The 18,121-nt window shown below is 48.3% G+C and overlaps 1 protein-coding gene across 1 annotated transcript in view; it reads right to left on the bottom strand.

Annotated features, from left to right (window-relative positions):
- Positions 1–18,121, bottom strand: part of LOC125150393 (contactin-associated protein-like 3) — a 192,833-nt gene that overhangs the window by 134,605 nt on the left and 40,107 nt on the right. The window contains exon 3 of the mRNA XM_047830275.1: positions 11,949–12,142. Within this exon, the coding sequence (XP_047686231.1) occupies positions 11,949–12,074 (126 nt within the window). The 5' untranslated portion in view covers positions 12,075–12,142. The remainder of the gene's footprint in view (positions 1–11,948; positions 12,143–18,121) is intronic.

Here is an 18,121-nt window from a genome sequence, read left to right on the forward strand (position 1 = left end):
CAATACGATGGAATATTATGCAGCCTTTAAAAAGGAGAGGCACCTGGGTGACTCAGTCAGTTAAGTGTCTGACTTTTGATTCAGGCTCAGGTCACGATCTCACCGTTCACGGGCTCAAGCCCCGCATCGGGCTCTGTGCTAACAGTGCAGAGCCTGCTTGGGATTCTGTCTCTCCCTCTCTCCCTGCCCTTCCCCTGCTCGCTCGGTTTTTTCCTCTCTCTCTCAAAATAAGTAAGAAACACTAAGAAAAATTCCTCAAAAAGAAGGAAATCCTGTCACATGCTATACGTTGGAGGACTTGCAAGGACATCACGCTACGTAAAATAAGCCAGTCGCCCAAGGCCAGACACCGTATGATCCCACTTACCTGAAGGATCTAGAAACGTAGAATCAGATAGCAAAATCATAGAAACAGAGAGTAAAAAGCTGGTGGCCAAGGGCTGGGGGGAGAGGAGGGAAAGGAAATTTGTGTTCCCCGGGTTCAGACCTTCCATCCTGCAAGATGGAATACTTCTAGAGGCGTGTCGCACAATACGAACCTACCACGCCCCACTGAACCGTATACCTAAAAATGGTTGAAGTGGTGAATTTAATGTTCTGTGCTTTTGACCACAATACAAAAAGAAAACTCTACTTGGGATTTTCTTTCTTTTTTTAAGTTGTTTCAACGCCTAGTATCGAATTGTACAGCAATACGTGCACGTGGTTTAAAAGTAACAATTATTGTGTATTTTTAGCCTCCAGCCCTTTACCTGGAGTGAGTGTTCAGCTTGGGGACTTTAAATAGGAGCACCTTGCTTTATTTTTTTATATATATTTTTAACATTTTATTTATTTTTGAGAGATAGCAACAGAGTGCGAGTGGGGGGAGGGACAGAGAGAGAGAGAGAGTGACACAGAATCGGAAACAGGTTCCAGGATCCGAGCAAGCGGTCAGCACAGAGCCCAACGTGGGGCTCGAACCCAGGAACTGCTAGATCATGACCTGAGCCAAAGTCGGATGCTCAACCGGCTGAGCCACCCAGGCTCAGTGCCCCTGGAGCACCCTGCTTTAAAATAATGTTTTCAGGGGCGCCTGGGTGGCTCAGTCGGTTGAGCATCCGACTTCGGCTCAGGTCATGATCTCAGGGTCTGTGAGTTCGAGCCCCGCGTCGGGCTCCGTGCTGACAGCTCGGAGCCTGGAGCCTGCTTCCGATTCTGTGTCTTCCTCTCTCTCGGGCCCTCCCCCACTTGTGCTCGGTCTCTCTCTCTCTCAAAAATAAATAAAAAGTTTAAAAATAATAATGTTTCCTTGACTCATTATCAATAAATAGATTACCTCACTTTTTTTTTTTTTAATTTTTTTTTCAACGTTTATTTATTTTTGGGACAGAGAGAGACAGAGCATGAACGGGGGAGGGGCAGTCTAGAGAGAGGGAGACACAGAATCGGAAACAGGCTCCAGGCTCTGAGCCATCAGCCCAGAGCCTGACGCGGGGCTCGAACTCACGGACCGCGAGATCGTGACCTGGCTGAAGTCGGATGCTTAACCGACTGCGCCACCCAGGCGCCCCTACCTCACTCTTTTCAAAGGAACGCATTCTACGCAGTATTAGATTATTCCATAAAACAGAAGTATCGTAATTCATCTATGGGCTCAGTGACCAGTGGAGACCTGGGTGGAGACCGTCAGGACATGAGCACTGGTGTCACAGGACCTTTCCGTGCACCTAACCTGTCTCTGCGGCATTCATCCCCAGAAGTCAAGTTTCTTCTTGGTGTGGACCGTGTATTGAAGAGACTTAAAAGTACCTCTCTTTTTGGACCATCACCTTCAGAGGTCTGAATAACAGGAGCTTTAAACACTGTAATTTTATGGAAATCCCCTGCAAGGGTTTGTGAGAGCGAATACCTTTTCATGCACGTATAAGCCTCTCTGTTTCATTCTGTTTACTGTCTATTTATATCTTTACCCATTTTTATGTACGGGATTTTTAAAATCTTGCCCATTTATTTTTAAGAATGTTTTATAAATTAAGAAAACTTGGGGGTGCCCGGGAAGCTCAGTCGGTTAAGAGTCTGACTCTCGGTTTCAGCTCAGGTCACGATCTCACGGTTTGTGGGTTCGAGCCCCACGTCAGGCTCTGTGCTGACAGCTCGGAGCCTGGAGCCTGCTTGGGATTCTGTCTCTCCCTCTCTCTCAAAATAAAATTTAAAAAATTAAATAAATTAAGAAAATGTGTTCCTTGTCATATATATTTAAATTTCCCCCAATGTATGTTTGTCGTCTTCTGATGGCATTTTGTTTTTGCACATCGTTTTTAAATTAATCGAATTTATCACCCTTTTCTTTTGTAGCATCTGGGTTTCCATCTCACTTAGCATGCTCCCTCCAATAATTAGTACAACACATTTTCTAATTGCGTTTCATCCTTTCTCTGTGGCTGATTTCTTTGAAATTGTATCTACTTTAGGTAATTAAGGCAGGGATACAGCTTTATGTTTTCCAGGTGGCTAGCAAGTTGTCCCAGTATCGTCAATTGAATAATCCATTTGTTATCATTAATGTGAAATGCCACCTTTATTTCGTGCTAATTCTATAAGTATATTTATTAATGAACCCTATGTTTTTTCACTAATTTTTGCATTAATATGCTAATATAAACAGCATTCCTATTAAGTAGCTTCAAACAGCTAGATTTAAGCTTTATAAAGCATTTTCCTAGCTTACCGGGAATAATTACCTTTAATACTATTCTCATTACCAATTGCTGTGGCTCGTCCTGCATACAAACATTTTAAGATGAAATTTAGAAAAACCTCCTTTGATTTCAGGGTTAGTTGAAGATGAGTATACATCATGATTACACTATCAAGTCTTGATAGGACAGGGATTAACCCCACTTTTCTTTTACGCCTCTTAGTGATGCTTTCGATGCTTTTTGGAGCATTTCTTATCAATTTTATTGCCTGTGATTCTATTATAAATGAGGTCCACGGTTCCTTTATCTGTTAGCTAATTACTTGTAGGTATAAAGAGAAGTTAATTAATTTTGGAAATTACTTTCGTAAGGAGGTACATCGCGGAGCTTTTTTTTTTTTTAATTTTTTTCCTCAGGAGATTTCCTTATGTTCTCAAAGAGCATATAATGATAATTTACCTCCAGTTCTAATTTTTGTGCTCCTTCTATGACTTCCTTCTCTACCTGAATGTACTTGATAACTTGAGAATGTGAGGATGGAGACTTAGAAAGGGCTTCACACATTTATCTTTTAAGGTCATGTGGAATAAACGTTTTTTAAAAGCCCTCTATAGCCTCAAAAGCAAGGGAAACCCCAAATTGATTGTCTCTGGGACTAAGCTCTGAAATAAGGCAAAAGTAGAGGTCTAGGGCTGTATCCAGAGACGATCAAAAAATAAGGGGAAAGACTACTTTCTAGGAGAGTAATCCAACCCGTTGGTGAAGACAAGTCACCCATAGGAATCCTCATCACCCATGTGATTCCTCATCACAGAAATGTTGCAAAGCACTGATCTATTTCAGATTGGTGAACAGGCACCTCTTTTACATCAGTGTCAATACTATTTCCTACTTAATGCTGTGCAATAAATGATACTGGAATAACGAGGTAGCCATTTGAAAAAAATAAATGAAGCCATATCCCTACCTCACACCTTCAACAGACAGAAAATGAACTACACCAGGGATCGAGCAACCTGGAGGCCAGGGTCAAAGGCAGCTGCTTGCGTGTTTGTGTAAATAAAGTTTTATGAGAACACAGCCACACCTGTTCATTTACCTAACGCCTGGGGCTGTTGTCACACAACAGGAGAGTTCAGTGGCCACGACAGCGACTGTACCGTCTACAACGCTGAAAATATTTGCCACCTGTCCCTTTACGGAAAGAGTCTGCAGACCCCTGGTCTACCCTGCTGTTTCCCTCAGTCTGAGGCCTTTAAATATATTTGGAGGACATCCAGCTTCTCAGCTGACGCCCCGATCTTCTGCTCGGAAAGTATGAGGATTGCCAATCAGAAATTCTCGTCATCTCAGAGTTTTGAGACCCCGTCTGGCACGAAGCCACTTTTGAATCTTTGATGCCAAAATGGCAGGCCCAGGAAATCCTCCACAGAGAGACCAAAGTACACACCATGCTTCCGCATCTGTGTAACTACAGCATGTGTGCAAGCTGCAGGATGTGTAGAGTTGACTGCCATTGCAAAGGAGACCAAACGTTGGTACATCCTCCGAAGCTGAGCTGCCCGAGTTGCAACAGGAGATCCTGATGGAAATGCTCCCTGAACTCCCTTGCTTCCCCCCACCCCCACCCCCGGGGACGTGGCTCAGCACCATTTCCTTTCAACGACCGTGCTGCTGGAGAAGCTTTTCTGCTAAGAATTTCATTTTTCCGCCATGCGCCTTTCTTGCGTAAGACAAAAACAGAGCACTTTTGCGCTCTTTCAATGAATAAATAACCCTACTTTTCAAGCTATCTCCCCCATGACTCTGCCGTACTCCATTCACATTACGGTCTACAATGCACCTTTTTCATAAAGTCTATCCTAATTTCCACGGGTTGCTACACACAACCGCTTGGTTATATTCAGAGTAAAGGTGCAACTTGTAACATGTCTCCGGATTTCCTATTCGTCTTGTTACATATTTAAGATTCCACTTCCCTCCCTCCCAAGGTGATAACGTGTGGCAATTCTAATAAGCCCAAACGTTCCTTGTACCAAGCGGTGAAGTAGGTACAAAGGATACAGAGATAAACAAGCCTTAGTCCCTGACTCCAGAACTGATGTGAAATAGGCACGAGATGGGTAAATATAGTCGAAGAGAGGAATATGTGAGAAATGAAAAAGAAGGGAGCGTCTAAGCAATTTCCGTACACAGTGAAGCTTTTCCGGTTGCGGAAGGTTGTCAGTGACAGAGAAGGAAGGATATTCTGCACAGAGAGCAGGGAGCTCGGACAAAAAGCAGTTGTTACAGGACACCCCGCCTCTGGGGAGCCCTTGGTTTCTTTGCGCTTCGAGCTCAGAAGGCTCATTCGCTTCTCTGCCTCAACCTTTCCAGCGGCTCGGAGAGTTTTCCGCAGATCGAATCCAGCATTTATCTTGTCACTGACCCCCGCAGTTAAAGGCAGACGGGACCACCTTAGGTTCAACAGGACATCATCCTCGTACAACCTCGTGGGGAAGCAATGTTAAACTTCTTACACTCAGATGTGGCACCAAAAGCCTCCTGCTGCGGAAGCAGCATCACATGGTTGGCTAAGGCTTCGAGATGCGTTGACTACCCATCTGGCGGAGGTCTGTTGAGAACAGCAACTTTTCCTTAATTCAATCCAACAGCCCTTTACTGAGACACCATAATACGCCTGGGCCTCTGGGGAGATCAATCCCTGACCGAATGGCTCTCAGCGCCCAGGAGGGGGAGCCACGCATAGGAAATCCGATTGTGGCCCACAGCGGTAAGCGCAATCAGCAAAGTACGGTCTGTACAAAGTCACTGCCGTGGTGGCCAATATGCTGAACGTGAGGAGGTGGCTGGTTAAGAAGGAGACAGCCACGTCCCCCACACGGCTGAGGATGGAGGTGATCGATAACAGAATCACCAAAACGTTACTCCTGTTCCTTCTGCTGAAAGCCAATCGGTCTCAGAGCCGAACTTGGCAGTGGTGGGCACGGCTGTGGTTGGCCGGGGCCTCACGTCGGACCCTGCAGACCTGCAGACCCTTTCTGCAACATCCCGTGTGATGTGAGGCTTGGACTTGTGGAGTCATGAACTCCACGATAAACGTATTAACCTAGACCTGAGATAAACCAACACGTATTTAAGTGACTGAATTAATATGAGCCTCGATCAGGTGAATTTCCACTTCCGCTCCCAACAAAGCTTCCCATATAGCACAGTGATTACCTCCCTGCACACGAAACACTCTTCCTTATTTCTGATTCAAGTCGTTCCTACGATAATTTGACGCGGTTCTTATCCCTCTCTATTCTGAAATCACATATGGGTCACATGATCTTTCTTTTTATACCAAGCAGTCACGGTTCTTTATTATTTTTTTTTTTTTATTTATGCAATATGTCAAACATACCCATACATACATGTACCTGTGATCCGGACTTAACAGGGTGAATATTTTGTTATCTGTACCTAAGCTCCCTCCCCCCAACAGATAAACCACTGCAGATATAATGAACACCCCCTTATGCCATCTGTCTTGCTTCCAATATTTCCCTGTCATTTCTCCTACCCTAAATCCTTGGGGTCACCTCTGTCGCTCTTGTAGAACACTGTAAGGTTGTCATGTCTTTCAATACAATATTAATTAGCCTCACTAATTAGTCTACATTTTTCTATTTGGCTTAGGTTATAAATTACCGAAAGTAGACTAAAGTTTCAAATGGTTGGCTGTTTCGATTTTATCTTCAGCTGTGGACCTACTGATACACATTTTTTCAAGGAAAAAGGAATCTATTCAATAGAATTAGTTATACTAGATCCTATGTCTATATCAAATAATTTCTTTTATTTTTTTTTTTCAAATACAGTTTACCAGTCTGTTCTTAGAAGAATTCCTTTTTCACACAAACGTCCTGCATAGGGAAGAAACATACACTTGAATTGTAAGTTGTCAATGCATTCAGAGTTAACAACCCAGTCTTGAGTTCCCATGGGATCTAATCGTTGAATTTGAGTTCTGAGGAGTTCAAAACAGAAAGAATGAAGTCCTAATTAATGCAAAATGTACAGATTCAAGAAATAACATAGTTCTCAAAGACGGAACTCACTTTAAGCACCTGGTTGTTATTCGTCAATAAAAGCAACGAGAAGACACTCTGGGCTTGTGTCCCACGAGGTTGGTGACAGCTGGGGAGAAAGAGGGTGTTCTCCAGCCACAGGACAACAGAGCGAGGTTCCTGCAGGGAGGATCGCCTGATCAGGCTGACACCGCGTGGGACACCTGCGTCCTCCAGCAGGGGCATGACCCCCTGTGAGCCAGGCATGTACAGATGTCCTTGGTCATCTCAGTCAGCACTTCTGGGATCCCCTGAGAATCTTCTTTAAATGCAGATTCGGATTTAGTACACCAGATCCAGCCCCCCTGAGATTCCATTTTCTATCGAGATCCCAGGTGATTCCGATGGTCTGTGCGCCACAGGTGGAGATGTGGGGCCTAGAGTCATCTGGGCCCTCTCTCTTGTAGAGAAGGAGAGGACAGGAGAAGAAAGATGTGAGGATAAGGAGAGAAAAGCAGAGAGAGATATAAGAAAGGCAAGGCTCAAGGAGAGAGAGACGAAGGACAGGAAATGTGATAACACGGCCGTCCCATGAGGGTGGCCACTAGGTCCTTACATGGCTCCACCCACCATCCAGGGGCTTTGGTCCCCAGTGCGGGGCAGATGGAGCCGGCTGGTGGCATGGGCTCTTCCGACGACCAGGGACATGCGTTCCCCGACGGCCCCTCGGCAGAGCCAGGCAAGTCACGGCGCGTCCACAGACTTCTGAACCCGCCCTTCTGTACAGGGAAATAAATGCCAGGAGCGAACCCAGGGAAGGCGAGGGGCAGGGAAGGCTCTCGGGTACAGCCAAGACAGAGACCACCGAACCCCGTCCTTACAGTGTGGCTGGACTCTCAAATCACCTGGACCGGTTCGAATCACAAGGCTGGCCCGTTCCCAAGACCCTAATGATGAGAGCGGCTCACTGTGCCTAACGTTTGTGCAAACGGTATAGTTTATACTCAACACCGTCGTCCTTGTAGGGGGTCTCACAAGGCAGAGGGTGCCTATGCGACCAGCCCCCCCAAAAAATACCCCGGCTGTTGAGTGTCTAATGAGTTTCCACGGTTGCAACACCTCACGCAGATTGCCAGAACTTTCTTGAGGAGGAATGAAGCATGTTCTACGGGTGTCCACGTGGACAGGACTTGTGGGGGCTTATGACTGGTTTGCCACGGGCTGTGCCCCAAGCACCTTCCTTCTCTCCTGATTTTGCTTTGTGTCCTCTCAACATCAGTTTTAGGACTACACACTGGTCCTGTGAGTCCCCCCCCCCCCCGCCCCAGTGAGTTGCACAACCTGAGGGGGGTCATTGGGATCTCTCCAGCCCTTCCCACCCCCTACACAGAGGACCCAGCCGGTTACACCCCAACTTCAGACCTGCAGAAACCGTGACGTCACAGCTCTGCCTTGCATCGGGCCGCGAAGGGCACGGTAACTTCTTACCCTGGCAGCACGAAACCAAGAAAACGGCAAAGTGTCGCTAATGAAGAGTGTAAACCTTTCAAGGGAATTTTGTTTAGACTCTCAAATTCACTCTCCAATTAAGGTCAGCGATCCGTAATGAAAACCACACCCTGACGGAGGGGTCGAGCCTCCGTTGTCATTAAGAGCCGCTGCCTCTACGTGAGAGGGCCAGAGAGCAGCCAAGTCGGCCTCATCTTTTTCCAGAAACTGTACATATAATCTCGTAATGATCGCCCCGTGGGGCGTCCCGCTGTCAGAGTCAACTGTATAGAGAGGCGGGCCCGGAGCAGGAAACGAATCCACTTAAGCCGCGGTGACGGACCAAAAGAAGGCAAGGATGAGCCACCTTTCCTGACGGAGATCAAGACGCAGGAGAAATCTTTGCAGTGGAGCGTCAGAGACCCCTGCGCTGAGACCAAGGGCTTTCGAGCACAGCAGTCACTCAAGAGCGACTTCCTGCCGGAAGGGAGACCCCACGCACGCACGCACGCATCTAGCGAACGCGTCCCAGCTTTCTGCTGGGGGCCAGGCACCGTGAAGTTCTGGGGATGCAGAGGAGGAAGGCGGGTCTTTAGCTCCCCAGGACGGGGAGGTAGGCCACCACACCAGTCCTTACTGTGTGATGGGCGCAGGACCGGGGGGCGCTCCCCTGCGTGGTCGCCGATCGGTAAGGCCACTATCCCTGCCCCCACCTCCCCTGGGCTCCTCGAAGCAAAGTGCCAGATGGTGACGCTTGGAGATGGTTGCCCCCGAGCTGCTGAGCCGAAACACAGGAACTGTCACAATTTCTCAGCCATGTATCAGAGTGGGATGGGGGTAAAAAACATGAGCCGTAGTTAGCGCGACTAAGAACAGGCGTGCACGAAACTCTACACCTGAAACCAGTTTTAGCGTATATGTTAACTAACTAGAATGTAAATAAAAATTTGACATCAGCGGCGCCGGGGTGGCTCAGTCGGTTACGCGCCCAACTCTTGATTTCCGCTCAGGTCTTGACCTCACGTTCGGGAGTTGGAGCCCTGTATCAGGTTCTGTGCTAACAGTGTGGAGCCTGCTTGGTATTCTCATTCTCATTCTCTCTCTCTCTCTCTCTCTCTCTCTCTCTGCCCCTCCCGTGCGTGCTCTCTCTTTCTCTCTCTCTCTCTCTCAAAATAAATAAACTTTAAAAACTTGAAATAAAAACTAAGCATGCACTATCAGTTACCTGATTTCCAAAACCAAGACTTAATTTTGAATAAAAGTTCTCTATATAAGTAGATGCTTCGTTAAGCTTTAACTGTTACTTGTTCTTCTTTTTTCTAAGAGAGAGAAGTGGGGATGAGGGCAGAGGGAGGGACAGAGAGAGGGAGAGGGAGAGAGAATCCTAAGCAGACTTCCACCCTCAGCACAGACCCCGACACAGGGCTCAATCCCACAACCCTGGGATCATGACCTGAGCTGAAAACAAGTCAGATGCTCAACCGACGGAGCCAACCCGGGCGCCCCTAACTGTCACTCATTCTTAATTAATGTTTATCTTAACCCTGCTTTGGACCTGCTGTTCTAAGAATTAACTCCACCTCAATATCTACTTCTGATCACACACTTGGCAACTGCTGGTTTGGGAAGTCAGCCAGCCCTGAAACCCCAAATCCTCTCCTAGTCTGTTTTACCTCCTGTTAAGACACCTGACCAGTTCGGGGCGCCTGGGTGGCTCAGTCAGTTGAGCGTCCAACTTTGGCTCAGGTCATGATATCTCACGGTTCGTGGGTTCCAGCCCCGCGTGGAGCCCCAAGTCGGGCTCTGTGCACCGACAGCCTGAAGCCTCCTTCGAATCCTCTGTCTCCCTCTCTCGCCGCCCCTCCCCTGCTTGCACACGCACTATCTCTTGCTCTCTCTCAAAAATAAACATTAGAGGGGCACCTGGGTGGCGCGGTTGGTTAAATGTCCGACTTCAGCTCAGGTCATGATCTCACAGTTCATTGGTTCGAGCCCCACACTGGGCTCTGTGCTGACAGCTCAGAGCCTGGAGCCTGCTTCAGATTCTGTGTCTCCCTCTCTCTGCCCCTTCCTTGACCACACTCTGTCTCTCTCTCTCTCTCTCTCTCAAAAAAGTGAATGAACGTCAAAATTTTTTTTTCAAAATAAACATTTAAAAGATATATTTTTTTAAAAAGTTACATAATATCCTTAGCCTAAATTAAATGGAAAGTAAGCTGTACATTTTTTTATTGTGGGTAAATAGTCACGATATAAAATTTAACACTTTGGCCACTTTTAAGTGTGCATTTCTCTGGCATTAACTAACATTCACACTGTTGTGCACCCGTCCCCACGGTGCATCTCCAGAACTTTTCATCTTCTCAACTGAAACTCTGTCCCCACTCCACGCTGACTCTCCATTCCTCTGTTCCCCTAGCCCCTGGCAAGCATCTAAACTACATTTTTAGTAACAAGAAAAGAATAAGTCCTTCTCCACCTGACACATCTCCCACAGGCCACACACCCCCCATCAGCCGCCCCACCAGCCAAGTGCAAACACTGTGCACACAGAGCTTCTCATTCAGGGCAGACTGTGATTTAAAAACACAAATGCTGGGGCGCCTGGGTGGCTCAGTCAGTTAAGCGTCCGACTTCGGCTCAGGTCGCGATCCCGCGGTCCGTGAGTTCGAGCCCCACATCAGGCTCTGTGCTGACCGCTCAGAGCCTGGAGCCCGTTTCGGATTCTGTGTCTCCCTCTCTCTCTGACCCTCCCCCGTTCATGCTCTGTCTCTCTCTGTCTCAAAAATAAACGTTAAAAAAAACCACAAATGCTAATTAGATAATAAATTTCACATAGTTTCATAGTCAAAAAGTCAGGCAAGGGGCGCCTGGCTGGCTCGGTCAGCTGAGCGTCCGACTCTTGATCTCGGCTCAGGTCATGATCTCACAGTTTGTGAAACTGAGCCCCAGAATGGACTCTGCACTGACAGCACAGAGCCTGCTTGAAACTTTCTCTCTCTCTCTCTCTCTCTCTCTCTCCCTCCCTCCCTCCCTCCCTCTCCACTCATGCATGCACACACACTCTCTCTCTTAAAATGAATATTTAAGTATTTTTTTAAAAGGCAGGCAAAATTCAATTCTTCCAAAAGAAACACGATATGTAATCAGAGGTCGAAACTATGTCACGGATGCAAAATAATCACGATTCCAACGAATCCCAGAGATCTAGCTCCCATGAATTACAAGGGGCCACCCAAGTACACAATTTCCTGTTGGAGCCGGATTTGTGTCCCCCAACATGCCGTCCATAGGGAGACTCTCCATTACACCTATTTTTAAACGTTTGGGGTTTTCCAGAAATCTCACTTAATCGGAGGACACAGAAGAATGAATTTACTTAATTGAACAACGCCAAGGCAACACCAGCCGCTGGGTTCTGGAACAAAAAATATAGCAGGTTGTATATGTGGCTTTATTCCTTAGATTTCACACTATGTTAAGGAATCATGGGAAGACATTTTCAATATTTCACTACATTACAAAATTGTTTTACTTTTACTTATTTCATAAATTATACATGGGCAGCACATTTTAAAATGCCACATGTGTCTTACAGTCACTTGGAAACACTTTTCGAGTAATTTAGGAGGCTCCATTCTACACTTGATCCAACAGATTTGCAGCAACAGGCAGTAATTGGCATAATTCATGCTCTGACAGACCCACTCGCAGGGAAGGAACATACCGAGATGCTTTCTTCTCGCCGATACAGCTTCCAGTTCCTCCCGCCATCGCTGAACATAAGGACGTAGCTGGTCACCCAGTCGGAGCTCCCGTATCCTCCCTGGGTGGCCACAGCTGTGACCTCCATTCTCTCTCCGAGGTCAATCTGCAGCCACTGGTATTTATCGGACACGCGTGGAGACCAGCCGCCAGCCCCTTTTAGTGGAAATAGAAACAGGAAAAAAAAAACCAGTAAGGGGAAAGAAATCTTTGGGATCTATACTATCCTGTAAGAAGGGGATCATAAATAAAATTTATGAAAATCACAGTTTCAAATTCTGGAACATGTAACTGCTCTTAATTACACACACACACACACACACACACACACACACACACAGACTCAAAACCATGGGTTAAGTAAATAGATGAATCCTACGTAAATTACTTTGGTTTCTGGCTCATAACCCCTAAGTCCCCGGTGGTTCCCAATAAAGTGAAAGTGCTTAACGCAACAGGTGGATGGTTGAACCTGCCACGTCAACACTCAGAAGGGTGTTACTTTACTTTATGTATGACCTACCCTTGGCTGGACCTAAAGGAAACTATTTAGTCCATGATAGAACTAGAGAGACTTAATTCTGGAATGGCAACGTAAACAAGTACAGTATTACATATTGGGAAAAGGAAAGGGGCGAGGGCACAGTCCTACACTCGATATGCTCACAGATTCACGCGAGAAACAGACGTTTCAAAGAACGATTTGAAATGCAGCGTGGCAGGGGGAGGAGGTGAAGGTTTCTCTGTGCAGGGAGGGAGAGCCCTGAGAGGCAGCAGGGAGGTGCAGGGAGAGCCCAGAGCGAGTGACAGGCAAGGGCTTTCTCAGGTTTCCAGACAACAGGTGCAGAACAGGAATCACGGCACTCGGCTTTGTCCGGTGCCGATGAGAAACAGAAAAATTAGAACTACCCGATTGCGTACGGCTGACGTGTTTGGGTCTTCGAGATGCATTCCGGAATTCGTATTTTGCTACTTATCCATGTCTAGAAGACACGTGGGATGGAAACCATCCCTAATAGGACAAAAGTGGTTTGTTTTTTATTTTGCCCCACTGTTCTGACACCTGACTTGAGGTCCCCATGATAAGGTCTAATGCGTTAGACAACATTTACTATCTTCTCATCGGGAGCTCTGATTGACATCCACGCTCGGGATGCTAGAGCCACCAGGACTGGCTGTGTGTCAGGAGGGGCGTGACGTGGTCGCGTGGCACTCGGAGGGGAACAGAAGCGGGGCGCTTGCATCGGGGTGTGGGGGCATCACCAGGAGGTGAGCGCGTGCGCTTCTTCCCCGCGTCTTCCACGAGCAGCACTCGGTGTACAACCTTTTAGCAAAGTCTAAAGCTTCCAAGTTCTTTAGAGCCCAGATCCTTTCTAAGATCTGCCCATTTTCCTGCCGTGAATCTTTGCTCAAATACTGCACATTTTCCTCTCGACGTACCACAGGTGCAACGCCTTCTCCTTGGACTCAGAATCCTAAATACGCTGCGATTTCGGTTGTTCTGTAATGCAGTTCTGAACATCTCATTCTGAAAGAATTTCCCACGGACAAAAGAGCCGCAAACGTGTACAGGGGATTCCTGTTTGCTTTTTACTCAATTTCCCCGACAGCTAACACCTTACACCATCATGGCACTTTTATCAAAACTAAGAGATTTATAGGGGCGCCCGGGCGGCTCTTGATTTTGGCTCAGGTCGTGATCTCAGGGTTCACGGGATCGAGCCCTGCATCGGGCTCTGTGCTGACAGTGCGGAGCCTGCTTGGGATTCTCTTGCTGTCCCTCTCTCTCTGTCCCTCCCCCACGCATGCTCCCTGTCTTTCAAAATAAACAAACATTAAAACTAAGATATCTACACGGGTACAAGAGTAATTAAAAGGATGAACTTTATTTTGGTTTCTCCAGTTTTCCCATTAACTCCCCGTGTCTGCACCAGGATCCTATTTAGGGACCGTGTCCTCCAACCTGGGACAGTTTCTCAGTCTTCCCTCGTCTCGAATGACAGGCCTGGCTGTCATCCAGCACACCTACATTTCTACTGCTTTGTCCAAGGGTCCCACTAAGTTGAGAAATGGAAGTCCTTCCAGATTCTACAAATTGGTTTTAAGTGTATTTATTCATTTTGAGAGAGAGAGAGAGAGAGAGAGATAGCAGAGTAATGGCAGAGAGAGACAGGGAGAGAGACAATCCCAATCTCTGTGTTAACAGTGTGGAGCCTGACTCGGGGCTCGAACCCATGAACCATGAGATCATGACCTAGGCAGAAAATAAGAGCCTGATGCTTCACCGACTGAGCCACCCTCCTTCTGGATTCCAGCTGAGAACTAACTAACAGCCCTGGGGACACTACTCTGCCACTGTGGGTGGTTTTACAGTTGTCACAAAAATAAAGTTAAAACCTAGGGGTTGCCATATAGCTGATCATCTTAACTTGGAGATGCCACGCTGGAAATTTTATATGAATCAGTTCAAATCTCTAAGAAACTACATAACGTCCTGTCTCCCAGCTCAGGCTGGTTGGTATTAAAGTTCTAAAGAAGGTACTAACAACACCCTCTTTTGCATTTCGTGATCTTTCTGTCATTTTTCATCTCTCTTGAAGCCAGGAAACACCATTGGGACGGTACCGGAGAAAAGCACAGGGAGTAAACAGACGGTGATGTTTCCAGCATGTCGACCTGGCCCAGCCTCTCCCACATGCCAAGCGGCCTTCAACGCCTACCCGTTCCCTACAGGTAACAGACCCTGAACACCTTCCGATGCTACCAGTATGCAAATTAAGCTATGTGATTAACTAGGTACTTGATAAAGGAACAGAGCTTGAGGACCCCCTGTGCCACGGGGCAGTTCACTTCAGCAGGCAACAGGGCCCCGGGTCGTCCCCAGATCGCTGCTGGGTAATGACTCAGGCTGCCGTGCATTCCTTCCTGTGTGCGCCGTGCACTGTCTTTTTCCCCCACCACCTGCCTCTGTCCCACCTCAGGCCCTTGAGGAACAAAGCGTCCCAATTTGTACAACGGAAAACACATCCAGAGGGCCCAACTTTCACAGAACGAGGGTCCAGTGCCTGGATCGCCAAACAGCCTTCTCACTCCTAGGGAAAGTGTGGTAGGCGTGTGTTCGGCCTGGAGGGAGGACTCGGCCAGAGGAGGTGTTAAGCATCCGTGAGGATGTGTCATTAAAGCTCGGGCCCCCTTCCCACCCTCCACCCCCTCTAAGAAAATACCCCTGCGGTTTCTCAGTTAGGCAGTGTGGGCTGCCTACCAATAACCAGACTGTATTTTATGTCTATCTATTGGAAGGTTCCTGTCTCTGGTTACTCCTGTGTGATTGCTTCCTGCCCCTTAGGTCAGCCCAGACACAGGCAGTGACAATTCCTCGGGGACAGGAAGGGTTGAATAGGAAACGTTCACCGGGGCCTTAATTACTCTGTCCACTGATCATGATGACAGTGACCGCCACTCCTGGTGGCCACGGGGCACGCGCTCTCGTAACTGCTGGCTTTACGCAGAGAAGAACATCGCCCAGAGGCGAAAAGCAAAAGCCTGTGCCTTCTTCAAGTGTCAACGAGTTCCAGAGCCGGGAGATACCCAAGGGAGCAAAGGTCAAGTGGGTTAACTTGACGTGACCACACCCACCCATCTTCAGGGCATCCAAACGCCTAGCAAGTAAGTGGTGAAGTTGAGACCACTGCCAAGGGAAGCTTCCCCCCAAGGTCATTATTCCATTGTCTCAAATGGGATCTCACCCGGTTGTGAGGGTCCTTAGCTCCCTGGCACACATCCTAATTCACAGAAGCTTTACTCGGGAGTTCCGGGCAGGGCCCAGGGCGACAGGTAAGGGCACCAGAGTGTCCCCCTGGGAAAGAAGGGCCAGCACGCAGACACCCCCCAGATCTCCCCACTCAGAGATCCTGGGGTTCGACACGCTGAAGCCCGTGTCACAACCCTGCCGACATTGCTGAGGGTCTCGGCACATTTGCTGCAGCTCGGATTCCTTAGGAAGCAACCCCAGCTACCTACACGGGGCGTTTCGGGCTCTCAGGAAGGAGCCAGCACAGAAACCCCGCTCTGGGTCTGCCTAGGTGTGCTCCGATCCCCTTCTGGATCCCCTTCCCGAAGTGCTTCCTGCATTCCTGGGCAGGGGGGAGGGTGGGGGAGGCAGGAGGTGGGGGGTCGCGAGTGGGGAGGGACGTTTCCCAAAGAGTGCATCCCTAAGGGGAAAGTCACACGCGGGTGCCTACTTGTGAACCAGATTGCTATACGCAGTGCAAAGGTAGCCTGTAATGGTTTTGTGAACAGACAAGTCCACAGCTAAATAAAAATAGGGGCACGCTGGTCGGTTTGAGATTTGTCTGCGAGGCCAGTGAACCATCCACGTGTGGCTCCCGGAAGCTCCCTCTGTGTGCTGCATCCCCGGGGAAAACTCTCGATGCCCTCTGGCACCGAGCGTGCGTTACCGCGGCTCCTTCTGTGAAAAATAAATAAAAACCTATCGAGACGGCGTGTCTCCTTTTGCTGAGCCCACATATGTTCCTGACCGGGTTTTCCAGGAATGTATATCCTCGAGAAGCACTCAGACCTGAGTCGATGTGAGGCTTTTCAGTTCTTACTTGTTGGCAGTTCGGCACGGACAAGACTGTGAGAGGATTCTGCTAATTTCTCACCTGAGAAATAGAACAAGAATTGCCCGGCAAGCCTCGAACCGTCTGAACATGTAATCGGTCCCTCATTTACGACCGAATAAAATGTGGGACAGAGCCTCCTCATATCCCGTGAAATCTCCATGTTTACGAGGAGTGGCAACTCTGGGACGTGTCCTAATTCCGTGAAGGCATCATTCCAGAGGCCCCCTGAGTTGTTCAGAACAGACAGGAGGGCAGTCAACCCTCGAGGCCAGCGGGAACAGCAGCACCTCCCTCTGCTGCGTCCAGACGGCCAGGGAGGGCAGGGGTCCAGGCACCGAGCTCCCCCCTCCTCACGGATTTCCACGGCTTTTCTTAAGGCTCTGTCTCCTTTTCTAAAAATCAAATACGGTGCGGGATCATGTCAGGAGACGCAAGGGTGAGACGCTCAGAAATAAAACCAAGGCCACTCAATGATCCGCCCATTTGTGGCCGCTCGGTCAGCCAAACGCCTCTGGGAAAAAAAACCCCACTGACGCTAAAACTTACATTCCCTTTAAGGACGTCGTGCGGCTCAATTCGTAACCATCTGTAAGCACGCCGTGAGAGCCTCGGATGAAAAGAGTCACGCACAGATGACCTGTTCTACCAAATAGGGTGTTCTAATGAATGCGAAAAAGAGGAGACCCGGTGCTAACGGGGAGCCCTTTGGGAGGGGGCACAGGAGGGCCCTTGAATGCGTCAGAGCAAAGCCCGTCCCGCTTGATTTCCTTAGAGGAAACGTGGCGACAGGAAAAGAGCCGAGCTGCAAGAATCGTGAGAACAGTGAGCCCCTGGATCACCGTCTCCCAGGCGGCCCCTAGTCCGGGCAGGTCTCTGCAGAGCTGTAGAGCGGCTGACCACAGGGCCCAGCGAGAGGTCCCATCAGCCTCTGTCACGGGCTACGATCTTCCTGCGTCACAAGAGACGCGTGCCGTTCAGGACTCCCGTGTGCTTTGATTCTAACGTGGCATCCAGGTACCAGGAGGGATCCCAGGGGCCTCACGAAAGATTGCCGATTGGACCTGACCACTTTGGCAGAAAGGAAGGTCACCTTAGCAGGTGCACTTTTACCAGGGGTCCTGAAGAGAATAAAAAAAAAAAAAGGAAATCCCCAGAAGGGGCAATACAGCTAAATGTGGGTGGATGGGAGACCCTGGAGAAGCGTGTGAAGGGATCAGACAAAATACAGCTCTGTAGGGATGATGCGTCTTAAAAGTTCAGTGAACGAAGACATCATAAGATACGCCAACGGTACGTAACTGTTGGAACGCCCGGGTGGCTCAGTCAGTTAAGCGTCCAGCTCCTTTTTTTTTTTTTTTTTTTAACATTCGTTTATGAGAGACAGAGAGAGAGTACGAGCAGGGAAGGGGCAGAGAGAGAGAGGGAGACACAGAATGTGAAGCAGACGCCAGGCGCTGAGCTGTCAGCACAGAACGCGACACAGGTCTTGAATCTATGAACCGTGAAATCA

Source organism: Prionailurus viverrinus, chromosome D4 (genome assembly GCF_022837055.1).
Source record: "Prionailurus viverrinus isolate Anna chromosome D4, UM_Priviv_1.0, whole genome shotgun sequence".
Taxonomy (NCBI): domain Eukaryota; kingdom Metazoa; phylum Chordata; class Mammalia; order Carnivora; family Felidae; genus Prionailurus; species Prionailurus viverrinus.